Source organism: Triticum aestivum, chromosome 3B, assembly GCF_018294505.1.
Source record: "Triticum aestivum cultivar Chinese Spring chromosome 3B, IWGSC CS RefSeq v2.1, whole genome shotgun sequence".
NCBI classification, from domain to species: domain Eukaryota; kingdom Viridiplantae; phylum Streptophyta; class Magnoliopsida; order Poales; family Poaceae; genus Triticum; species Triticum aestivum.
The window spans coordinates 648,261,045-648,288,084 of NC_057801.1; the positions used below are offsets into that span (position 1 = coordinate 648,261,045).

Consider the following 27,040-nt stretch of genomic DNA (forward strand, 5'->3'; position numbering starts at 1 on the left):
ATGTTGGGGATATAGCTATTGAGTTAACCTGCCGAGGAGGGGACGGGTTATACCCATGGCGACTCACAAGACAAAGCACATGAAGGAATCGAGGATGGCGGTTCATGAGGATGACTTAGGAGGAGCCCAAGGCCCAAAGGCGGCTTAAGGCCCGTAGGTGTAAACCGCCATATATGTATAACTTGTATCATAAGGCAATTATAATTAGTCACTGGGCCGGACACGTTTATGAGCCGGCCGGGAATCTGTAAGCCACCGGGCGTCAACCTGAGTATATAAAGGGACGACCCAGCGGCGAGTTAGGGGTAAGAGAGAAGGGATTGAAAGCTAGGTTAAGCGTATTTGCTCCCTGGTAATCGAGTCATAAGCAATACCACCATCAACTAGATTAGGCCTTTACCTTCACCGCAAGGGGCCGAACTAGTATAAACTCCTTGTGTCCTTTGTCCTGTTTAACACCTTTAAGCTAATCTCATTGTGATGGCTCCACGACTAAGTCCTTGCACTAGGACATCTGCCGTGAAAATCCCACGGCAGCGACAACACTGGATGACTTTGATTTGGTGGTGCTTCTCAAGCATCGATCTAGAGTTTCAGGGTGAAAACCCAAGGTCTGACCCTTATTGTTTGTATTTGGCAATGTCAATATTTCTTGTGTCATTACCTTGTTAAAGTCGTTGCTCGAAGTTGCACGGACTATTTCTTCTGGTTGAAAACTCATGATCTGGTCTTCAATGGTTGGATCCAACAACAATGACAATTGAACTGTGTACCTTTCTTGATGTCGTTGATGTTGAAAAACCTTTCTCGTTGTACCGGTGATGTCAAGAGATGGTTGGAGCAGATAAGGTTGTTGTAGATTGTTAATCATTGTTGATCACTTCAGACATTATTATTTTTTTCTTTTTTACTCCACCAAGGTGTAGCTTAAGTCTTATTGGCTTTGCTAGTTGTCGGTGTGATTTTGTGTGTGTGTGTGTGTGTGTGTTGGTGTTGGCTATGTGCATTTGTAACTATGCATGCAGAGGTTGGGTGTGTGCTCATTTGTATCCCCTTGATGCTCCATTTTAAGCTAATAAAATCCACTCTTTGTCAAAAAAAAGATCATGTGCTTCTCTGTTTGTTTCTCTCTTCTCATGAACAACCTTTGCTTCATCGAAATCTTCTGTCATCGAATTGATATCACTCAAGATCATTTTGTTTGGTCCCATATAGGTCTCACAAAGATGCTTCACTGCAGTGCTGCAGTCAGATGCAAAGATTTACTTCCTCGCGTATATATCCTTGGCTAGAGCTAAGCCTTCATGCATGTCATGGCTTCACGTTTTAGGATCAACAAGATCAAGAACAACTACCGAAGAGGCACCCAAAAAGTGCCCCTGGCCATCAAGACATACCGCAAAGATGGCAACCATGTCTTCTTTCTGGACACCAACGCATTTACATTAATTTTCACGAAACCCTCGACAGGTGCAGTCCATCTAGAAGTGCTTGTATAAGTATATGTATGAGTCCTCGATACCACCGACGGAAAAAAGAGCCAGATCCTCCAGAAACTTGCTATTTCCAACAGATAGCTCTCCGAACTTGTCTCGGGTGGCTACCCAGCTCAACTTGCAATAGCACACCATCAAGGTAGTGGGCTGCTTTCAAGATTCTTGCACTTCAAGAGTGTGGATCTTGCAAAATCATCCACGAGTGTTTGGCAAATATGGCCAAGTTGACCAATTGGGTGTCTCGGAAACCAAGACGCCCATATACTTAGGCATAGTCATGGACTCCCATGACACCCATGTCTCTTTTCTCTCCCCATTGTTATCCCACCAAAACTTCCTCAACATACTGTCGATTTGCAAACACAATCCTCTAGGCAATAAAAAAGTAAGACATGGAGAAGGTAGGGATCGCCTAAGCCACATTTGCTTCCTAGTCGAGGCCATACATTTCCTTCCCTACAATCTATCTTTTATATATTTGAAGGAATCATTCTTGGACTTGATTGCATTAGAAGGTAACACAATAAAACATTCTGACAAAAACTCATTAGGGGCATCTAGGATACCATTGATAATTTACTCTTATCGCCCATACATCCCTTGCCAAAAAGGGTGCTTGATTTGGCCAAATTAACTCTCTGACTGGATGCATTGCAGTATGTATGGATCATATGCTTCATAATAATTGTACCATCTCCATTTTCCCTAAACATCAATAAACAATCATCAACAAACAAAACATGATTAACAGAGTGCACCGCGGGGACAACAATCACACCCTTTACATTATCGTTTGTGATTCTGACCTCCAACAAGCATGGTAAGCCCTCCATAGCCAACAAAAATAAGTAGTTAGGGTTTAACTATGTCAAGTGCCAACACAAGGATTAGTACTAGGAACTTGCGCTGCATAATGAACTCCACATGGTATGATTACTATGTAGCCCATTATCCTGTCATGGATTTATTTTATTTTATTTTATGGATTGTAGCAAATCCATGCTATTGAAAACACGTTTCCCATAGGTTTACGCCTAGGGTCAACCTATCCTTTGGCGTCGATGCCGAAGTCCACATAAACTTGCCGCCGATCATCGAGACCCTCTCATCGGACAACAACCCACCACATCATGAGTGAGAGAGGACGACTACATGGAAGGTTTGAATACCATGGAGGACAGGAAGATAGAAGGGAGTGGGAGTAGAGGATACGACAGATCTAGAGAAGGTCAACCAGATCATAGAATATGTAGAATTGGGGGCGGCGGCGCTGTCGATTCAGCCAACAGTAGTAGTACGGTGGAACGAGAGGACAATTGTGAGGCTGCATGGGACCACTAGGGGCTGGACCAAACCCTAGAGGATTACTTTGAAGGTCTGAATCTTCACGGAGAAGAGGAGGAGGATTTGGATCTGTCGAGAGAGGTGGAAGAACTTATCAAAGAAGAGAGGTGGTTTGGGCTATTTATGTTTATACTATGAGACCTTTTAGTCATTCTTCATTACTAAACACCATAAGGAACGTGTGGGCGTCAGCCCAAGGTGTGACCTTAGATATCAGTGGGGTGAACTTATTCTTGGTCCAATGTCATTGTTTGGGTGACTGGAAAGGAGTGATAGATGGTGGACCTTGGTTGTTCAGATGGGACCCGATGGTGATTGTTGAGTATATTATGGATTCTCCAATGTTTATGATCATACCCTAGATAAAGATTCCAGTGTGGGCTCGGATAAGGGGCTTACCAGATGGCCTTACAAGGAAGAAGGATCCCATTGATAAGGTTGCAAAGAAGGTGGGGATGCCACCGCTTACTGGGATAGTTAACAAAGGAAAAAAAATCAATCGGCGGCTACCGGGGGAGCCCTGCCACGCCACCGCCGCCCGAAGCCCATCGACTCTGTTGCCAAATCGGGCGAGGACAACAAAGGAGGAGCCGCCAGCCAGCCTGACATGGCCTACAAGGTCACGATCAATTATAGAGTAGTTTAGGGTTTTAGTTTTAGGATGCCGATAACGCCCACAGATGACACGTGTGGGCGTTAAAGGGTCTGGCCACACACCGTGTGTGGTGTGAGCAGGAGGCATCCCACACGGGTTGTGTGTGGGTAGACATTAGAATTGCCCACATGTGTGGGCGCGGCTACTTCGTGCCACACGCTCAACAAGTACTACTCATCTTCACCCCGCGCGTGTGGCACGAAGCAAAAATGCCCACACGTCCTAGCGCAGCTACGTTAGGTGCCCGCGGGATGACGATTTAGTTGCCATCCTGGTTGGCAGATGTAGTTATCCAGGATGGCAAGTGTAGTTGTAAAAGCATGGCAACTCTATCTGTTTTGATTAACTATAGTTGCCATGTCTAATTTATGGTAATTGTCGCGTGTAATCAAACCGTAGTTGCCGTGTGTGATTAACTACTTCCCACACATGGTCAAACAGTAGTTGCCATGTGTGTTTACCTAGTTGCCACGTGTGGTCCAACCATAGTTGCCATTTATAGTTAATCACAGTTGCCATGTGTGTTTATCTGGTTGCCACATACGTGCAACTGCAGTTGTCGTCTAGCAAAGAATCACAGTTGCCATGTTCGTTTACCTAGTTGCCACGTTCGCGTAACTGCAGTTGTCATCCACAACGTAGGAGTGTCATGTGGACGAAAATCAGTTCGCCCACACGCGCATGGACTAGGTAGTGGTTGTGTGGGCAGAAACTAGTTCGCCCACACAGCGCAGCTGGCAACAGCGTGATGCGAGGCGTGTGGGCAAACTCTCCGACGCCCACACACCAGCCCCGTCCTATGTGGCACACCAAATCCACATTTTCGTGTCAAGATTCGTGCAAAAGACAATCAACGACCATCCAGGCATGTGGGCGAGTTGTAGAACAGCCACACGTGTGGGCGTTAGTGTTTCCGTAGTTTTAAGGTTTTTAATTCGTCAGACGGAATAACATCCGGTTTTATGTAAAAACTATTCTAGTTTAAATGAACTTCGTCCGGTTTATATGAAATCTACCGTGTTTGCACGAAATTCGTCTGGTTTGTTCAAAATGTTGTTGAAGTGTATGCGGGCAGGCCGCCTACCGTATCCGTGTCCGCGGACTGGTCCCCCTATCCATGAACGAATGCGGGGGGAATTTGCAGGTCGCCATTGGAGATTCCCTTAGGTTAGGTTGTGGACCTTATGGAGCACCTGAGCTTGTGTCCCCAGATTGTAATATGGTTGTTCTCTCAAAAAAAGATCATAATATTGGTGTTTTTCTTTGAACTTAAGATCGCAATATTGTTGGAGTTGAGTAATACAAGTTTTAAAAAAAAGGAATACAAGTTTCAATTCAAAAAAAATCTTGTCATGGCTAAAACCGTCTTAACTTTTGTAAAAGCGAGAAACGGGTAGCATCTGCTTGGCTTGGCCTACCTTCCCCATCACATCAGTTGCACTCGTACAGAGGACACTGCAGACTGCAGGAGAAGCCGCTCTATGCCAACACCGGCTGACGGCGAAGTATCTTATCTTCCTTTTCTAGTTCCAAAAGTGGAGTGTCCTTTGTGTTTCGGCTCCCATGGGCCATAGTTGTACTTCCTTCTGTCACGCCTGCAGATGCTGCTACGGCACCTGCAGCGGACTAACAAGTGCAGTTCAGTTATCTGAACCTGCAACTCCCGGTTGGGCTTGTTCGAGTGCGTGTGTGGGTTGTGATTGGGCTGTGGCCTTGTAAGGGTGGCCCAGTGGGGCGGCTACATATGTACGACTCTCAGGACGAAAGAATCAGTGAGTGATTGATCGAGTCTCTCTTTCCCCTTCTCCACGCCTCTCACCTACTCTGCTTCTCCTCCCTCACCCTAAATTCTAGATCGGGATCCACCTGGGCATTACAGTGGTACTCAGAGCCAGCACAAATCCTTCAGAAAATTTTCTCCGATCGGCCGCCGTTGCTCGCTAATTCCTCCAGATCGAGCGGTAACATCCACTGAGCTAGGTGCGAGCCGCCCCGGCGAGCTCGCTCAAAATCCTAATCGGGGTTCGCCTCGATCCGGAGCGCGATCACGGCGCCGTCCAAGCCCTCCGCCCAGACACGCCGCATGCTAGACGCAATGACGGAAACGACGGACAAGCTTCAAACCCTGCTCGAGTCCGTCATCCGCCGCCTCGACGACCATCAGAAGACGGCGGACAAGCGCCACCAAGCCCAAGTCGCCTACAATGATCAGGTCTCCAACGAGCTCAAGCACCTGGCCAAACAGATAGATCTGACGCAGGCAAATGTGGACGAGGCCCGCAAATCCCCTCCATCGCTCGACCCAAGCACATCCACGAGGGGAACGACGCCGGCCTCGGGATCCGTCAGTCAAGCGCCGCCCCCTCCACCACCAACGACTCGACCACCACCACCTCCACCGCTCTACATAGAGGGCGCTGCACAGCTTCCGTTCGGACGCCTCGTCAACCACGGTCCTCCGCTCCTGCTCAACACTTGCCACCCGCGTACGAGCAACATCGCGGGAACGACCACTACACCAAGCCGCCCAAGCATGATTTCCCTCGTTTCGACGGCGATGCACCGCGCATCTGGCTCGAGCGGTGCACCTCCTATTTCGAGCTGTACCGAGTGCCACAGCACAATTGGGTCACAACACCGGGGCTGTATATGGATGGAACCACTGCGATGTGGCTATAGGCATATCGCCAGACACATCCTGCTCTGTCCTGGGCAGCGTTTAAAACCGTTGTCGAAGCAGAATTTGTCCCAGAAGAGTTTGAGGCGCAGATGCATCACCTAGTTCAATTGCGTCAGACTGGCAGCGTTCAGGAGTACCGTCAGCAGTTCGAAACATCAATGTATCATCTGCTTTCCTTGGATCCAACACTGAGCACCCAATTCTTCATATCGCAGTTCTTGTTGGGACTGAAGGATGAACTGCGGTTGGGCGTCGGGTTACAAGCCCCAACCAGCATCACCAGAGCTGTTGTGTTTGCACGCATTCAACAGGAAGAGCTGGAAAAACAAAGAGCACCACGCAGCCGCATCGTTCCTGTCAGGCGACCGCCTCTAGCAGCAACAGCAACAGCTCCACAGGCCCGCGCAGCCACTCAACCTCGTCCAGGGGGCGATGAGTACGCTCGAGAACGGCAACTCAAAGAATTCCGAAGAGCCAACGGTCTCTATTTCCGCTGTGGGGACAAGTACTCCCGCGAGCATCAGTGCAAGCGCACCAGCCAAATTTTGATGATCGAAGTAGGGGATTTTGGAGAGATTCTATCGAACGACATAGTCCATGCGCTGCAACTCTTGGACCCGCCTGTCGCCAACGAACCTGAATGTTGTGCAATCTCGCATCATGCAGTTTCAGGAGAAGAAGCTCCATCTACCATCTGCCTGCGTGCACAAGTGGGAGATCAGTACATGTTGTTGTTAGTGGATTCGGGCAGTTCGCACAGTTTCATTAGCGACTCTTTTATGTAGCGCGTGTCAGCTAAAACAGCGACCTTACTACCAGTGTCAGTTCGAGTGGCCAATGGACAGCGACTGCACTGCAACAAGATCGTTCGGCAACTTGGATGGCAGGTGCCAGGGCACACGTTTCACACCGATTTCAGAGTCCGGCCACTGGGAGCATACGATGGAGTTCTCGGCATGGATTGGTTAGCATCCCACAGCCCCATGAATTGCCATTGGCAATTGAAGACAATCACATTCCAAACAGGGGAGAAGACAGTACACCTTCAGGGCGTCAGAACCTCAGATCTTCCTCCGATCACAGCTTTGGATGCATATGAACTTCATCGCATGGAAGTAGCAAATGACATCTGGACTGCAGCTGTAGTTACAGTTGAGCGGACAGATAAGGCAATCCCAGAACCAATTCCACCAAATATTCAGAAAGTGTTGTCTGAATACCAGGATGTATTCGCTGAACCCACCACGTTACCACCTCATCGTCAGTATGATCACGGCATTCACCTTGAACCAGGCACTGTCCCTATCAATACAAAGCCATATCGCTACTCCCCTGCTCAGAAGGACGAGATCGAGAAGCAGGTACAAGAAATGCTGAAAATAGGTGTCATTGCACACAGCATGAGCCCCTACGCTGCACCGGTTCTGCTGGTAAAGAAAAAAGATGGGAGCTAGAGATTTTGCGTGGATTTCAGACGACTGAATACTGCAATGGTTAAAAACAAATTTCCTCTGCCAGTCGTGGATGAGCTGCTGGACGAACTGGCAAGTGCCACACATTTCTCCAAGATCGATCTATGAGCGGGATATCATCAGATCCGTATGCGCGAGGAGGATGAAGAGAAGACCGCCTTCAAAACTCACCATGGGCACTACCACTTCAGAGTGATGCCTTTTGGCCCGTGCAACGCCCCTGCAACTTTTCCGTGCCTCATGAACACGGTCTTCGGGCGCTATGTTCGTAAGTTTATCATCATATTCCTCAATGATATTCTCGTCTTCAGCACTGACTTGCAGGAACATGAGGAGCACCTGCGGCTCACGTTGCAATTGCTTCGCGAGCACCAGCTTTTCGCCAAGGAATCCAAATGCTCGTTTGCGCAAACTAGCATCGAGTACTTGGGACACGTGATCTCCAAGGACGGGGTCGCAACTGACGCAACCAAGACCAGCGCCATGCAGGCCTGGCCCGTGCCCACGATGGCCACCGAGCTCCGCGGCTTCCTCGGCCTGACGGGATACTACCGCAAGTTCGTCCCCCACTACGGCATCATCACAAAGCGGCTGACCCATCTCCTGACGAAGAAAGGGTTCACCTGGAACGACAAGGCACAGCAAGTGTTCGAGCTACTGAAGCAGGCCATGGTGAGCACGCCCGTGCTGGCACTCCCCGACTTCGCCAAGCCATTCGCGATCGAGACCGATGCGTGCGAGACCTGCGTGGGGGCGGTGCTCACACAGAACAGCCACCCAGTCGCATACCTCAGCAAGGTGTTGGGCGTCAAGAACCAAAAGATGTCCACTTACGAAAAGGAGTTCTTGGCAGTGATGATGGCGATCGACAAGTGGCGGCCATACTTACAGCGCGCCTCGTTCGAGATCGTCACCGACCACAAGAGCTTGTGTGCACTTACAGATCAGCAGCTGGCTATGGACCTCCAGCGGAAAGCCATGTCAAAGCTGGTGGGTCTGCAGTTCTCCTTCCGCTACAAGAAAGGCGTCGACAATGGCGCAGCGGACGCGCTGTCCCGCGTCAACCATCTTCTCGCGCTCGACGCTCTCTCTTTGCGCCAGCCCTAATGGCTCCAGGAGGTGGCCAACTTCTACGAAACTGATCCTGACGCACAAGAGCTGCTGGCAAAGCTCGCGGTCACCACTACCGACGACCAAGGGCGCGCATTGCAGGCCGGCGTCATCAGGCAGCGTTGCCGGCTCTGGATTGGCGCGAACTCCGCGTTGCAGACAAAACTCATCGCCGCGCTCCATCACAGTGCCGTGGGGGGTCACTCCGGCGCCACGGCAACCTACCACCGCGTCCGCAAGTTGTTCGCCTGGACCGGGCTGAAGCGTGTCGTGGAAGATTTTGTCCGACAGTGCGCCGTGTGCCAGCACGCCAAGCACGAGCACACGCACCCTGCTGGCAAGCTCCAACCCCTTCCAATTCCCACGGAACCATGGCAGGAGCTGACCATGGATTTCGTGGAGGGGCTGCCGAAGTCTGAAGGCGTCGACGCAATCATGGTCATCGTCGATCGACTGACCAAGTACTCGCACTTCGTGCCGCTTCGTCATCCCTTCACCGCCGTTCAGGTCGCGCGCGCCTTCTGGGAGCACATCATCAAGCTCCACGGCGTCCCACATTCGATCGTCTCCGACCGCGACAAGATCTTCACAAGCACGATGTGGCGCGAATTGCTCGCCGCCGCGGGAACCAAGCTACTCTACTCCACCGCGTACCACCCCCGGACGAACGGCCAAACCGAGCGCGCCAATCAGTGCCTAGAGATGTACCTACGGTGTGCAGTCCACGACATGCTGCGGCAATGGCGCAAGTGGCTACCGGCGGCAGAGTTCTGGTACAATTCAGCGCATCACGCCTCCCTGAATTGCTCTCCCTTCAAGGCGCTGTATGGAAGAGAGCCCAATCTGGGGGGATTACCTCACCTGAGCACCGCGCTGCCCGGTGACGCGGCGTCCGGCGATCTGGACTGGGCTGCTCACACTGACCTGCCGCGTGCCCAGCTGGCGCGTGCCCAAGCTCGCTTCAAGAAACAAGCAGATCGACACCGAGCGGAACGAGCCTTCGACGTTGGCGAACAGGTCCTTCTTAAGCGGCAGCCGTATGCACAGTCCTCCGTCGCCAATCGCCCATGCAAGAAACTCGCCTACAAGTTCTTCGGTCCATTCTTGGTGAAAGAACGCATCGGCACGCTGGATATCGACTGCAACTTCCCACAAACAGCAGCATCCATCCGGTATTCCACGTCTCTCAATTGAAGTCGTTTACTCCTGACTATACTCCGGTGTTCTCTGAACTGCCACGAGTACCGGACCTAGCCGGAGAGCAAACAGAATCGGTGGCAATCCTACAGCGGCATGTGATGAAAAAAGGAGATGCCCCAGTGGTGCAGCTGCAAGTTCAGTGGGCAAACATGCCATCGTCGGCTACAACCTGGGAAGACCACGACATCCTTCATCATCGATACCCATCAGCAAGCATCTGCGAAGAGTCTGCATCGCAAGAGGGGAGCAATGTCACGCCTGCAGATAGGGTTGCAAACGAGTCGAGCTCAAGCGAGTTGGAGTTGGCTCAGCTCAACTCATATGAAAATTCGAGCGAGCTCAAACCGAGTGAAGCTCATGATCGAGCTGTAGAACATGACTTGTGCTTAGCTTGTAAGGATCTCGAGTCGATCTCGAGTTAGTTTCGAGCTAAATGATATGGTAAAAATTTATAAATCTATGGATGTAAAACAAAAAAAATTAAGGTGAATATGTTAGGAATCTTTGCCAAAAGTATAGGATATTTAACACATAGTCGACCACGTGCCATAATGAGGCCTAAATCTTCTCTGCACTTAATTAAGTTTTCATGTTCGTTGGTAAATAAAATGGAGAAAAATTATGGACAACATATATGGTAATAAATTATCTTATTTCCATTTAATATATGGAATGATCGTTTAACATAGTGATATTACATCGAGCTATCGAGCTAAAATCGAGCAAGCCAACGTTGGCTCAAGATCGACTCGTTTATCAGTCGAGCTACATAAAGTGTTCAAACTCAGCTCGTTTTTTTTCGAGTTGATCTTGAGTCGAGTCAAAAAACGAGTCGATCTCGAGCCGCTCACGAGCCTCGAGCTTTTCGTGCAGCCCTACCTGCAGATGCTGCTACGGCACCTGCAGCAGACTAACAAGTGTAGTTCAGTTATCTGAACCTGCAACTCCCAGTTGGGCTTGTTCGAGTGCGTGTGTGGGTTGTGATTGGGTTGTGGCCTTGTAAGGGTGGCACAGTGGGGCGGCTACATATGTACGACTCTCAGGACGTAAGAATCAGCGAGTGATTGATCGAGTCTCTCTTTCCCCTTCTCCACGCCTCTCACCTACTCTGCTTCTCCTCCCTCACCCCAAATTCTAGATCGGGATCCGCCTAGGCATTATGCCTTCTTTGATTTGACAAAGGTGATTCTGGCGCTGTGCACGTTAGTTTTTGACCGGCTCACTTTATTTCGTTCCGTTCCCTTCAGTCTGTTTCATTGTTTGTAGGAGATGGCCCTCCCATGGCTATAGCGCAGAACCATTAATCGGACCCGTCACTACTCCTTGTTTTTTTTGTGTGTCATGGCCATGTATGTTGTATTGGTTCAAAATCATGTACCGCGATGAAATCTACACGTGTTACTTGCTGCATTGATTCTTAATGATAAGGCAAGCTAATTATTATTCGAGCATGGAAATGGGAGAGGACAAAACAGAAATGACAATTAGCACTTCCTCAAGATCATTTTGGTTTAGGCAAGATGCATGGCGTATTTTTGTGATGAATGGAGCCTTTTGGCACATTTTTGCAACAGTGTTGAGTGCTCTTTGGTAGCGGTACAGGTTAGATGTATTTGTAGCATTCTTTGTCAAGATTTAACGATCATCGAACTTAAGCTCGAAAACTAGAGCATTGTTTTCGCCGATTCATAGTCTATTTTGTTCAACTTTTCTGAAAGAAGAATCACAAGGGTTCAGACAATTTTCATATGAGAGTTCGAATTTGGTCCTTTATTAATGTTACATTTTACAGGCATAAAATCCATGTTTAAACAGATATGATGATGATGAGTGTATTTACTTTGGTGCTCTCCGAACTGCATACAGCTACCACAGACGATGTGACTTGAACATGAGCGGACCACCAGTTTGTGTGGTTTGATGTATTCCACCTGAGCTTTCTGCAAGTGTTTCTGCCTTGCGTTTCAAGAGAATAACATAAAGTAGAGGAGTCTGCAGTTCGGCCCATACAGATGCGCATGGTAGGAAACAAAAGATATAGTGGGCCAATTTGGTTGGGGTACAAATTCGCCTGGACGTGCCAAAACAAGGGACCTCCTATATGACGCTAAGTGCGTCTAAATGCCCAGCAAACCCAACAAGGACGCGACTGGTCTGGCACATTGATGCTGGGACTGTAGCGACTCGAACGATCTTAGCAGACGATATTTTTTGGACTTCGCTACGTCAGATGTCTGACCATGACAAATCGAACGTTTCTCATGTCAATTATAGTCTCTACTACTATTAAACAATCAAACATTATCTTTCCTAAGCGCATCCCGTTTAACGTACACACAACAATTGAAGCAATTAAAGTCTCACGATTAAGCCCACTCATTTAGATCTAACCGTTAAAACAACAATAACCCTCATCAAAAGTGCATTTAGCAATTTGAGGAGGCGGACGAAAACTCTGTCATCCAATGATGGGATGAAAAAAAGGTTACTTACGTACCCACTTAATGCCACCGCGTAATTAGCGCTCACATCCCATGGTGAGAGGCCGTACAATCGGGGACCCAGCCCCATTGTGCGCTCACCCGAGCCCATCCGCCGCTGGCCACCTGGGAGAGGAGCTTCCGCTTGACCGCCTGCGTCCCAGAGCCGGAGCCCGCTGGATCTCCTCGCCTCACCGCCGTCCCGCGCGCCACCGGCGAGCACGCTGGCGAGCGTCGTCGCCCTTCCGCCACCGGCATAGGTGATCCATGGCTCGCGGACGGATCAGGAGCGCCGCCTGGCGTGTACGACTAGGCTGATGAGGGACTGAGCCAAGCAGCGGATTCAGGTTATGAGGGCCGGTGGGCTGCAGGAGCAGGGGAGGGCAGGACGGCCGGCAGCGCCGCTTGTTCGGGAATGCTTTGATCTGGTGATGCTAGAGCACATGCACATGGGGGACAGGCCGCAGACCATCACCGCCTTGTGATTGAGTGCATCAATGGAAGGATGGCCCATGGAGGGTTGGTCATGGCACTCACAATGAATGCAAATCGCGGCAACGAACTCCTCTTGCAGCTTGGCACTCGACAGTGCCACCGCACAAAGCGTGGTTTTGAGGTACGCCCTGCCTTACCGCTGTTGTTGTTGCCTTTGTCGCACAAGGTAGAAAGCAAATTGACGTCATGAATTCGGCTGGTGCAAACTAATTCACGATGATTTTGTATTTCTGCAGTCGTTTTCAACTTCTATGTTGGAAACGATTTGAGGATTAATTGGAGGAATGTCTCAGAGTTGTTTTAGAATCTTGAAAGGATCAAGAGCGGATGGTCACAGGTAATGCATCATTTGCTCTTTGTTAGTTTGCTGAACACGTGCAGCCAGAAAGTCGATCTGACTATGAGAGTGTAGTTCCATGCATCTTAAATGCAGTTGAAGACCCATCAGATGGAGTTAAGGTAAAATAGGGAGAGACTTTGGATATAAATATTGGTTAACTTTGCATGACAACTCCGTGGTAATTATGAAATGCAAATAATCAATATGATTTTGTAGGAGATATCATATTATGCATTGGTGATTTTCTGTGAAGAAATGGGTGAAGATATCCTACCATATCTGGAACTCGGATAGGCAGATTACTTATGTCTTTGCAGATTCAGACCTCGAAATTCTGTTGAGAGTGACGCAGGGCAGCCTGATAAGGAAGAAAATATTAGAAATGAAATGCCATGGCAGCCATAGTGAGGTATTTTTCTTTCATGTCCTTCCAATTTAGTATATTCTCATTTGGACTGTAGATGGTAATTGTATTGTCATGTAGTCATATTAGTTATCGATAAATCACGAGTGGACATGCAGCCACGCGAGGTTGGTATCCTGCCCGTCCATTCCCATGTGATTCGTGCAGTTCGAATACATCAAGCGTGTATAATGAATTCCAAGAAGCGTATACAACTTGTATGGCTTGAGTATTACATCTGACGTCGGCAGCAGACGGCCCACAATGCAGCCTCACGCATGATTTTAATCATCCTGGATTCCTTCATTGCCTGCCATGCATTTACAACTTGGCAGCTGGCGGCCATTTAAAGGAGTGTCAGCAGTATGTGGGAAATTTATGGCAGTTGGCGTGTGCCCCGCACGCCTTATTTATCTGCTTGCTGATGTTTTGTGTGTGCAGTCAGTCTTTGCAGGAGATTAGCATGGTTAGATATTGTCAGGAACCTTGATTAATTTGTAATGCCGAAGTTGATATTGAACACACCCACTTTATTTATTGCTTAGACGAATCATAACACAAAGTTGTTTGCACGGTAGGTGAACCAGGTACTAGCACATACTCCCTCCGTCCGGAAATACTTGTCATCAAAATGGATAAAAAGGGATGTATCTAGGACGCGGAGTTTTGGCTCCCGGGCTCATCTGCACCCACGCTCAGCAAAAAATTCAAAAAAAATACTAAAAAATTCAAAAAATTCCAATTTTTTGTGGTGGTAGATAATTTGACGCGTGAGGTGCGCCCCAAAATTCAACTCATTTGAGCAACTGAGCAGCTCTCGGCAAAAAAGACAAAATCAGGGTCTGTAAAAATGTATACTGTTCACGCACTATTTTGACCCGATTTGTCTTTTTTGCCGAGAGCTACTTAGATGTCCAAATAAGTTGAATTTTGGGGTGCACGTCATGCGTCAAATTATCTACCACCACAAAAAAATTTGGAATTTTTTGAATTTTTCTAGTATTTGTTTTGAATTTTTTGCTGAGCGGGAGCAGATGAGCCCGGGCTCCAGGATGAATTATCGATGTATCTAGATGTATTTTAGTTCTAGATACACCTTTTTTTATCCATTTTAATGACAAGTATTTTCGGACGGAGGGAGTACTAGCTAGTACATTGAGGAGCTTGATGGAAAACTAATTACTAGCTAATACATGGAGGAGCACGGTGAAATGAGCATTACTGGGTACTGATTGGCCGTCCGTCGATCTAAAAAAGGGTCACAGCTAAATGAACAAGGCGACGAGGATGGTTGCCCAGGGTTGAATTCAGTGATTGTGGAGCTTATCGAGGATTAGTGCAAAGAAGAAAACAAAAAGAAGTCTCATTGTTGCCTTCTTTATTTCCTCCATTTTCTTCCCAAGCAGATTTGTCGTCTAAATAGTGAAACCCTTTACTATGAAATACTCATCTTCCAAACATGTCTCAAGGAGAAAAATATTTGTGTGATTTAGTTGGATCGCCATACAAAGGAAGAAAACAAAGAGAAGTTGCTTTATTTCAGGGAACCTTGATTTTATTGTAAAGGTGTTAGCACAAGTTCAGAACCAACCTCTGCTATCATAACAGGAGAGATACAATTTTCATCTGGCAAAAAAAAACAGTTTTGGCAAACCTGCTATTGAATACAGGGTTGTCTGTGAACATGCATAGTAAGCGGTAATTGCCTTTGGCTCCTAGGTGCATATGCACCCATTGTCGAAATACACATTTCAAATAGTTGAGAAATTCGGAATAAAAAACCCGCGTGTATATCCGGACATTTTATGTGCGTGCACGAGATTTCAGTGAAAAACGACGTTTTTTGTGGCTTGCGTAAAAAAGATAATTTCTGATGCTTCATTCTAACTATTCACGAGGCATTTCTTTATCTTTTTTATACAAACCACAAAAAACGTCGTTTTTCACCGAAATCTTGTGAACACACATAAAATGTCCGGATATACACGTGGGATTTTTGTTCCGAATTTTTCAACTTTTTGAAATGTGTATTTCGACAATGGGTGCATATGCACCTAGGAGCCAAAACACCGCTCTCGTAAGTAAGCAAGAACCTTTTTCTTAGTCAAGCAAGAACCTAGTAGCAAAAACTGGAGCAACAACCTTCACCATTAGACAAACTGAATCTCATGAACTAGGTTGACCAAGGTTCCATAGTACAGGTTGGGTGAGTAATTTTTACTTACTAGGAGCAGGCCTCATTTACTAGCACCCGACCCAGGTCACGAATGTTAAATACACTGATGGGTAGCCTGCAGCTCTGCACCCTGACCATAAATATACCAGTCTCTCTCCACCAAATTCAATAATAGCTGGCCAACGTCTACTGTATTAATGTTGCGTATTTACTCACTTATCCCTTAGTATTTCCACAATCCAGTCAAGCACTATATTAAGTGTGAATCGCATGGCAACAATCGTCGCTCAGGATAACATCCTCGCGTAGCATCATGTCCCAAAAATCCGCGTCCTATTAGTTATGTAGTATACGCAAAAACTGAAGGCTCGGTCTTCTTTTCTTTCTTATAGGCCTGAAAATTGGAGATTACTGTACTCATTAATTTCTTTACCACACCGTGATGTCTTGGTTACGAACATATGTATATCACTTATTCTTCAGCAGAATAGTATGTTATAATCAGTTTGGTACTACTATATACCAACAACGAGATAAACTTAAATTTTTATGCTATTGACTATATATTTAGAATGTGAAGGCAAGCAAGAGCAGATAGCAGTAGCCGTTCTTAAATGTGTAACCAGTCAGCCCTTCTTCAACCAAGGTAATCATTTGAACTGCAATATTTTCTGAATTTTAAATAAAAGGTGTATAGTTTCTTACAAACCAAGCATACCTTCTGTATCTTGATGTTCTTTCTTATATAGCATATCTAAATGTGAATGTTTATATACATGTGTGATGTTTCCAATATGAAGGCCAAATAGAAGGGAGGAGATAACAACCGGAGTCGGTTCCAATATGTGAACTTCCAAACATAGGTGAAGGGAGGAGATAACAACGTTGGCGTTGGCTATATTGGTTTGATGTTGTAGATTTATTAGTTGTCAATGATCACCCACACATAACAATCGGACTCGATTCCAATAGCAAGCGCACCTGAGCGTTGTCCGTCCACCTCCAGTAGTTTTTGCTTGTTTCACCTTAGCCTTCATAGTCCCTCAAGGAAATCATTACTGAACTTTGACAATGGCATCTTCTCACTTCTGCGAACGACACTTAATTTTCTCTTTGTAATAGTTCTTTACTAAATTTTGTTGATACATAAATGGTTCTTTACTGAACAATACTTGTATGTGTCTATGTATGGAGAATGGTGATGAAACTTTATAATGATCCATTGTCCAACAAGGGGGTTCTAATTTCTGATTGGATTACTATAACTATATGATTTGCAAAAAAATCAAATGGTAGTATGTTTGACACATACTACAATGGGCCGAAGCCCGCCTGGATAATTTTTTTTCACACACTGAAATTCGTTTACAGGAGAGTATAATCATTTGAGCACTATGCACTGACAAAGTGTGCATTTAGATACGAGATTATATAACTCATGCATGAACCTCATCACGAGGTCAGGGGGTCCAGCATTTTATTAAGAAGAGAGGGAAGATCCAGTTTATAAAGGAAGCCGGAAAAAATCCTACCGTTTTCTGGTTAATTAGGAAAAAACGGAGTGGCAACCTAAAAACAGAAAAAGACAGTAAAGCTTGGGGTAAACATAGATGTGACATCATGGAGATTGTTAGAGCCAGACACAAGAACACCAAGGCCCAAGAATAGAGTATTATGCACTCTGTATGATTTTTTTTAAATCAAGAAATCTATCTGTATTTGATTATAATTTTTCATGTTTAATACGTGCGTTGCACGTGCATGCTAACTAGTTGTCCCAAGGATGACAACTGTCTTTAGCGAGCATGGCAAACCCATGCCATCTTTATTTTTTTGCCAGGATTTGCCATGCTTCCTAAATAAAATTGTCATTAGCAAGGCAACTATAATTACCATAAAAAAACAATCGATTTTCCATGGTTGAAAATCTGAACATTACCTTTTTTTTTTCTCTTTCTAGGGGTTCCTCTTCAGTCCTTTTTTCATTTGATTTTCCAAAAAAATGGTGAAATTATTTATCTTCAAAATTGATTTTTTTTGGAAATTTTGCAATATTTCTAAGAAAGTCTGAAATATTTGCAAGCGCCACCAAAAAGGGGTTCCTACATCAATGATTAAAAACGGTCATTAGATCCCTGCAAAAAAAGAAGTTATTGGACTATTCACTTGAACTTTGAAATTTACGTCGGGCGGCACTTTTGTTGGCCAATTTAACAAACACTTCGATGACCATCAGATTAGTTGTCTGGCTTTGAATCTTGAACTCCAAGTCAAAGTGCCCTCTATGGTGTCCCTAGCGCGAATGATCGTTTGCTTTGGGAGGCTCATTCGAGCAAATGACGCCACATGATAGCGTCCCATCAAAAACCCTCCGAGGGAATGCGTTTAGAACTGTCATGTTGTAAATTGTAATAGAGAGATTTACCATGTTAAATAGTAATTGTCATGCCATAGCAAAAAGAATTCGTATACGTTTCAGGGATTTTCCATTCTACAGCAGATAAAATTGACATGTTTTCAAGGATTTGCCATGCTGCGGCTGAGAGAATTGAGAGGATAAGAAAACTGTAAGTTGCCGCCATACATGATTTCAATAATTGACATGCTCCACCATAGAGAGTGCCAATGCTACAGAGAGGGTCTTTCACTTGTGAATAGTGCATAAAAGCGAACGTTTGCGCCATTCTCTTGGGGGGCGGGGGGGGGGGGGGGGGGGGGGGTGTGCATAAGAAGTGCATAAGAGCGAAGGGGATTCACGCGTGGGATTGGGCGCACCAAAGAGTCTTCCCTCGAAACCACTCAGAGATAATGTTCAGTTTTTGGTGGATTTGCTCGGATCTCGTCGTTGTTCGTCTACGTACGTGTGTCTTCGGATTGAATTTTCTGATCTACGTTATTCTTCATCTGCGGCGGTTGCTGTTCTGATGCGCTGGTCCTATGGGTCCTTAGCACGACGACTTTCTGACTGTCTACTACAACAAGTTGTGCCCGACTCCGGCAATGGAGGGGTGATGACGGCGGCGCGCCTTCGGCTCGCTTCAGTGTTAGTAGTTGTCGCTAGATGGCCTACGGATCTGGATGTAATTTTTATTATTTCTGATATTCGTTGTACTGCCATGATTGAAGATGAATAGATCGAAAATTTTCTCGCAAAAAAATAAATAAATATGTTCAGTTAATAAGATTTCCATTGCTTAAGGTAGGGATAACGAACTGTTTTCTTCATCGACCAACCATATCTAACAAAAAATGTATTTACATTAAACGAACCGCAAATGAAGTTACATCAGGCTACTTGATATAATTGAATGTATCTCCGTTAAATACTCTGTAATAGGACACTAGAACAGATGGCACCACAAGTCACAACACACACATGTCTGAGTATATGTACTCGTCTACCGCTACTGAAATGAATCACTATATGATTGCAGGCTGGGGATCATAGGTACTGTAACTTCTAGCCAGCAAAATCACGGGTCGTCGCCGTGGCAAGTGGCAACCCATCTAGCGGCGGTATTTGGCCGTTCCAAACTTTCAGCTGCGCCCTGACGGAACAGAGGCGGCGGCCATGTGCTGAACCCAGTAGTCGGCCAAGAACGTCTTGGCGGCGTCGAGGCTGGGGAAGTAGGGCGGCTCGAGGAACATCTGCGACAGGGGGTCCGTCCCCTCCGCCGGCGCAAACAGCGCCCGGTTGCCCGACGCCTCCGCCGTGCCACACACGGCCGCCACGACCTGCCGGTACGCGAAGAAGAACCTCCGCACGGCCGCCTCCACGGCCTGAAAAGCCTGCAGCAGCTCGATCTTGCCGGCGTCCTCGCCTTCGCCGCGCCTCCGGCCGTGGTACAGCCTCATGGCCGCCTCCTGCACCCTCGGCCCGCCATTGGGGTCCACCTCCACGCCGATCACCCACGGCACCAGCTTCTTGATGTATCTGGTGGCGTTCCCGGCGTGCAGCAGCGCTCTGGAGCGGAAGCAGAAGGACGCGTCGGTGCCGTCCGGCGCCGACCGTATCGCGAGCTGGCTCTTGAGCCGCAGGAAGTCGTCCGGGTCCATCAGCAGGTGCAGGTCCTCGATGTCGGCAAGCAGCTTCCAGATCCGCTCCAGGATCCAGCAGTCGTTCGCCGCCGCCTCCCAGTCCTTCGCTTCGATCCGGCTGTTCAGGCGGGTGAGAAGCTGAGACGCCGCGCACAGCCAGGATTCAAGAATCTGGTGGATGGTGAAGAGCGCCTCGTTCTCGCGGTTGCGGTAGCCGGTCTTGGGCTCCGGCGCGACCCTGGGCTTGAGGGCGTGCAGCTCGTGCGGCTGCACGATGCGGTCGTACTCCAGCACCGGCTTGCCGGCGAGGTTGGGCTCGCCGAGGCCGAGGGAGAAGGCGCAGCCCTGCATCTGGCTCTCGATGGCGTACTTGATCTTGGCCGCCAAGGTCTCGGACTTGTCCCACGCGGCGAGGCGCGGGAGCAAGCTGGCCTCACTGGCATGACACACCACTGCGGCGGCGCTCCCCGGCAGCTGCCACACCTCTGAGGCGCTCCTCTCCCGCGGGAGCACGCCCTCGGACGCGCTCAGCTCGGCCAGCGGCGCACCCCGGTCCCCCTCGCAGAGCGCGGCCACCACCTCCACCTCCCGCGCGGTGAGCGACTCGAGCCGCCGCGCCAGCTCGCGGCGGCTGGCGTAGCCCCGCGGGTCGGAGAGCGCGACGGACACGAAGCGGAAGGTGATCTCCAGCGCCTGCAGCGCGGGCTTGACCAGGCCCTCGTCGGGCCAGCCCGGGCAGCACGCGGTCTTCCACACCCTCGACAGCTCCGGCAGCCGCAGGTACTGCTCGTACGCCTCGGCCGCCGTGCTGTCCTGCACCTTCAGCACCACCGACGCCGCCGGCGCGCGCCGCCTATCGTCCGGCCGCACAGGCGAGAGCGGGGACAACTTGGTCGTCGCCATTTCTTTCAGCACTGCTCCAGCTCCTCAACTCTCGGGTTAACTAACAACCTCTGGTTTGAAATCTCTACCACTCCTTGCTCGAAACAGAAACTTCGTTGCTTGTTTCTTGCTCGTGTTCTGGTCTCGGGTCGGGTGTGGCCTCGAGGATTAGAAGGTGAGGCTGCTTATATACTGCTCGTGTGCGTGTAGATAGGGAGGGGCTGAGCTAGCGCGTGGCGTGTGGACCGCGGCGCGGGGTGGTTTGAAAATGAAGTCTCTCAAACCGCGGGGGTGGGCGCGGGGTGGCACGCAGAAAGCCATTGAAATTAGCGCGGAGGAAGAAAAGGCGCTCCGAGCTTATCCGGAGAGGGAGGGAGGGAGGCGTGGGCGGGCTGTCATCAGCTGTGATGCGCGATGCGATGCGGTTTTGTGCCGTCCGAGTCGTCGTGAATCGTGGTGTTTTCTTGCGTTCGGGCAGCGCAGAGCACGTCCTTGTACCTCGTGGAACGCGGCCGTCTCTATCTATCCGCAGCTGCCCATCCATCCATCCTGGGCCGGCACAAGGTTCGCCGTAAAAGATGTTGGGATTATCGCTTAATTTAGTAGGAAAACTTCATCCATTTCTCCTTTGCTTGCGTAGGTAGTAATTCTTAGGCAGAAGACTAATTTTTCCCTGGCAAGCGACGTTAATATAGTTTGTGATATTGGTCGGCAATGTCGTAAGCTACAGCAGCCATTGTTTTTGGTTTTGGGATTTTACCATGTACTTGCTTCCATTGAAATGCTTCCTGGATTCGGTTTGGACGGCTTTCGGCAGTTGACTTTTGTGACTTTCTTTCTTTGGTTATTGAGCACTATTATATCCAAAGTTCAACGGGTTTTTAGTCGCATTCTTTTTATCCCCTCGGAGGGGTGAGCAGGAAGATGACCTCACCCGCCGAAGTGTAGACTGCTCCCATGAATTGGGTAGTACCCCTCTATAAAGAAATATAACCATGTAAAAGAATATAAGATCATTTAGATCACCAGAGTAAACACTATTTGACAATTTTTTGTTTCATTCTTTTAAGCGGCTACATACATTTGAACACAAATATTGTCTTCTTTCATTAATTAGGAGACTCCTTGAATTGCCTGGGCAGGTTTCACTTCAAGAAGCCTGACCAACTACTTGAAGTAAGGATAGATCGCATCAACCAATACTAAAAAATTATGAAACAAGGTAAAGACTTGTCATTTTCATTAATTAAGAATGGAGTTTTGTTACACACACGCCGTCAAATGACAAAAGTCTAAACAGATTACTCTTGTGACATTACATTACTCAAATACTTGTCACCCGCAATGGCCCAAGGAGACACTTCATTTTTGATGTTCCACGTGATGATCACCACCGGCGCCGCCTTGCTGCTCCTGAAGACGTGTGCATTCCTTTTCTTCTAGATTTCCCATCCCACGAGTAGCGGTAGAGAAGATAAGGCTTTCACTGATTGAGCATTGTTAGTGAGGAGCTCATCCCACCAAAATTTATGTTGGAATTTGCTAATGGGCCTTTGGCCAACGCCCAACTAAAATTCTGAAATTCTCTTGGCCCAGTCATGCACACATGTGAGTGGTGTGAGTGAGATTAAAGTTTAGTCCCATCCCGGAAGTTGAGAGAGACTTGCACCTTTTTATAAGGTGAGATCTTCGACCACTTGTATGAGCATGAGAAGAGGAGGCCTACACGCGCGCTCCTTCTCCTTGCTCGCCTGGCCATGCCACGCCTCGGCGCGATGCGGGTTGCGGGAATGAGCCAAGCTGAGGACATAGCTATGCACGTCTTACTCCCACAACCTACCCGACCCGCATTATATAGTCAGGCAGATGTCTACCCTAGTTGTGTCGTATCGCATGGTTTCGCATCATCGTTCCAGATCATTGCGTCGCCATGCAAGTCTTCTCCATCCCTCCTTTCGATGTGCACCGCGAGAAGGGACAACAGGCTTCCGGAACCCCGCCTCTCGTGATCCTGTACGGGAGAGGGCAATCAGGTTTTTGGGGAGCGCACTCGCACGACTGCTGGCAGCGATGACTTCTTTCCCGACCTCGGCAACCTCTTCCTCAACGACCTGGGCGACAACATCAATGTTGGCGGTCCTGCTCCCGCTACACCGTATGTAGCCCTGCCCGAAAAAGCCCGACCCAGCCTTGACCACGGGCCGGGCTCGGGCCTAGATTTTGAGCCCAACAGCCGGGTCGGGCCGGGCTCGGGCCCATCAAAATCGTTGTTTAAGGAAGAGGCCCGACCCGAGGCCTGGCGGGCTTTTAGCGTGATGGACTGGGCTCGGGCTTGATTTTTAGGCCAAGCCAGGCTCGGGCCTCGTTTTTTGCATCGGGCTTTGGCAGGCCCGGCCCAAAGCCTGGCCCGGCCCGACAGATGGCCAGGTATAACCATATGTGATCTTGTCCTCCTTGTTCAAGATCGTGCTAGAATTCTTAGTTCTAGTCTGTGCCCTAGATTTGATCTATTCATCTACTATACTAGTCCACATGATTAGTTTAATCTTTGTTATAATCGTCGTGATTTATTTTGTGCTTATTCGGATTAAATCTCGTAATAACTTGCTCATATTTTCAACAATTTAACCATGCCAAACCGATGCCAAAGAGTCGTGGAGATATAAAGGTTAAGCCAGGAGAACAACTCATTTCAAACATGGATAGAGAGCTTGCATTTGGAAACAGGGCGAGCCACAAATTCTTGCACTTGATTGCATAACGGGTATTGGTTGCAGTTTGGCCATCCTCGACGTTAGAGCTTATCCATAGCTCAAATCTTGTTACAAATGACTAGCCATGCAAAGAATTTAGCCTTCGAGACTGTAACATGTAAGCTTGAGCGTGTGAATCCAGTAAACTACGTCATATAAGCAGACTTAGTCGAGTAGTTTTCATCGTTGCGAGCTTCCATATAATGGTATCCTTGACGCCTGACTAGATGACGATGCTCACAAGCTTCTCCTAGAGGGCTGCGAATTGTTGAAGGTGCTCAAGCGTCAAGCCGCTTTGGATATCGATTTGAGTTATCCAGTGCCCTTTCCTTAAGGTCGTTGCTACAGATCCACCTTTCTTGCCGGATATCTCAAAAATCTTTGGAGCAATGTCTTTGGGTATGAGACCCTGCAGCCAAGATGACTCCCAAATTTTTGCCTTAAAAGATGTTGCTATTATCACTTAATTTACAAGGGAAAATTCAACCATTTTTTCCTTTGCTTGCGTAGGTAATTATGTAGGAGGAGACTAAGTTTACCCCGGCAAGCGAGGTTAATATAGTTTGTGATATTTGTCGGCAATGTCGTAAGCTACGGCAGTCATTGTTTTTCATTTGGGGAGTTACATTGTATGTAGTACTTGCTTGCATTGAAATGATTCCTGGATTCGGCTAGGACGGCTTTTGGCAGTTGACTTTAGTGGCTTTCTTTCTTTGGTTATTGAGCACTATTATACTCCAAAGGTCAACTGCTTTTCTAAGGGTTTATAGTTGCATTCTTCTTTTCTCCTCGGAGTGGGGAGCATGCAAATGATCTCCGCCTGATCCGAACTGTAGCTTAATTGCTCCATGAGTATATATATATAGCCTGCTAATGGGATATGATTTGACCATTGTTTGTTCCATAAAAAAAATGAAGGCCACATTTTCTTTCATTATTTGTTAGAAGACCACAACATTCACCTCTTTTCTTTTGTAGGGAGACCACGATATTCTTGAGTTACATGTTATTAAAATGACAGGCCAACCAATTCCATTTAAGCATATGACATTTAGTTAAGGTTTCAAATGTTTACCGTGCATATCAAGTCAACCAATACCAATCAAATAGTTCCCCTAAAAAATATCAATCAAACAGATTGCTTTCAAAAACAAAAATCAATCAAACTACGGTTTGTGTGTGTCTGTGTCTGTGTGTGGGGTGGGGGATCAGAATTCCTTCCCTTGCTATTAACTTCGGTAGCCAACTTTACTGGCAGGCACAAAACCACCGAATTCCAGCCTGACGTGCAATGAAATGCTGACACGGCATGCAGCCGGCCCACCTCACGTTCGGCAACGCTACTTTTCTTACCCCATACGGGGATTTGCTCGAAGTATCGACACAGTTGACCGAAACCTGAAGCGAAGCACGTACTACGTCCATGGCGCCTGCCGCCTTTGTCTGGCGCTCTGCAGGACCGACCGCCGCTGCCAAACTTTGACGTTCGGCGGACCCGACGAGAGCAGAGTCTACGGTAAATCTGAAACCAACCACCTCGTCCTGACCAGCGGGAGCGGAAGCAACCGAGAAGATTGTCTTGGTTTTGGGGAACGCCGTGGTCCCGTTGCTACGCTCGGTGCTTATCCATGGTTTAGTGGCCAATAATGTTCATGTGGTTTGACCAAGTATATTCCGTGCGTGTATGTGACCTGTGCCGCTGCTTTGGACATAGACGCTGAATTCAGCTTATCTATCAGCTAGCTACGATTAGTCGCGATAACTACGAACTTTGTAACGGAGTAGCTGTTACTTTCTTTAGTCGGCCGCGGATTTAGCGCATCCTTTTGCTACAGAAGGAACGTTGACAATTGGTTCACACTCCATACTATGTAGGAGAAAGACGTGCAGTGCATAAACAAGAGGCGCACCACAGCGGGGAATATCTGAGGAAGGCATGTCGGTAAGCAACAGCAAAAGTATGTTGGTCCGCATACGGATTACCTGCCTGCCTGATTAAGTTATTACCCGGACGCCATAGCGTACGCGCACCGACTGGACAGTCGATCTACACGACATGTGATGTGAGCGCTACTCTGCGAATTGAAAAGAATTATCCAAAGCCTAAGTATAAACCATATTAGTGGTCTCGCTGGTACATAAATCACATTATTGGTCTCCCCGCAAAAAATTAAAATCATATTAGGTGTCTTGCTAGTTCTGGTAAGAATGGAACACAGACAACACAAAACGGAACATTGGTTTCTTTCGATCAGATAATACGCATATCTGAGCACACGAGCAAAGACGTCTTGTAGTTAACTCCAAACAGCTAATGATACAGGCGTATGGAGCACGTCTGACTATTGGAGAATCAACCAGTCGTGCTCTTGTGCCAACAAAAAAATTCGAAAAAATGTTCTCGCTCCAAAACTAAACCTTCTGCCAGCAGGATCAAATTAACAGGATGCGTCTTTTGATCCACATACACAGCTCCCATAAAGTTAGCACGAGCATGTTCGCCGGTTCATGGCTGTATACATCGACGCCGACGACGCGTATGCGTGAACCTGCTCATTAAAACCCGTAGTAAACCCGGGCAAGGCCACGCTCGGTCGCTCGGTGCATGCATCCATCAATCATGTTGATTGCTCGTCACGGCCCATGATTCGTGGATCGTTGGCTGGCGCCGATCCGGGGGGTCGATCGATGCGTGACGTCTCGGCAGGGCGGGCGGGCCACCAGCGCCGGACCGGGACCCCATCGAAAGTTTTCGGATAAGATGGAGCAGCTCGGCTGACCTGACCGGCTCTCCAGTCCTTTCTTGCCCGCGTGCCGCGACCGGTTAAACCGTCGACCGGCCGGAGCGGATCGCGCAGCGATCGCCGGGGCAACCGTACGTTTTTCTAGAAAATGACGACCATGGAGTAGAGCTCCACGCTAACGCGCCCACGTCGCTGTAGCCAAAAAGGCCGCGCGTACGTTGTTCCAGTCTCCGGAGAAACCAGCCCCGATCGCATCCGGACGACCGGTGGATGGATCGATCGGAGAGTGACGTGCGCGTTAGGCGAGGCGCCGTTGGTAAAGCGCCTCTACGGGTTTACTCGGCCCTCGGCCGCCGGTGCGTCGTGCACTCGTGCGAGTGTGACCGGGCCAACGTCGACGGCGGATGAATGACAGTCGATTTCAGGCCCAGCCTGTGCCTTCCTCGCGGCCACGGGATCACGTACGCGCATTCACGTGCGGCGGGATGGGGCTTTGGGGGCATGGGAGGAAGCACACGGTTTGATAAACCTTCGGAATCCCAGCAAACGGCGTCGGAGCTCAGGAGGAGGTCCCGTCGGCCGCCGTCGGCCACATGGCGCGCCGCACGGGCCGGTGGGACAGCTAGGACGCGGCCCATCATGTGAGATGCCCGGCCAGCCCGGCTGGCTTGTCGGATAAGATTGCGGAGGCGAGACAGATGGAGCACGTTGCCTGTTGCCGTCTCGCCGAGGTCGCCGTGGTGACGGTCACGTTACGTTGCAGCTCATCCGC

The 27,040-nt window shown here is 48.3% G+C and overlaps 1 protein-coding gene across 1 annotated transcript; it reads right to left on the reverse strand.

Moving 5' to 3' along the window:
• Positions 1 to 19,152: 19,152 nt before the first annotated feature.
• Positions 19,153 to 20,942, reverse strand: LOC123071460 (nematode resistance protein-like HSPRO1). The gene has a single exon (XM_044495027.1). It carries the CDS (start codon positions 20,790 to 20,792, stop codon positions 19,389 to 19,391), a length of 1,404 nt encoding a protein of 467 aa, XP_044350962.1. The 5' UTR covers positions 20,793 to 20,942; the 3' UTR covers positions 19,153 to 19,388.
• Between the last annotated feature and the right edge of the window lie 6,098 nt (positions 20,943 to 27,040).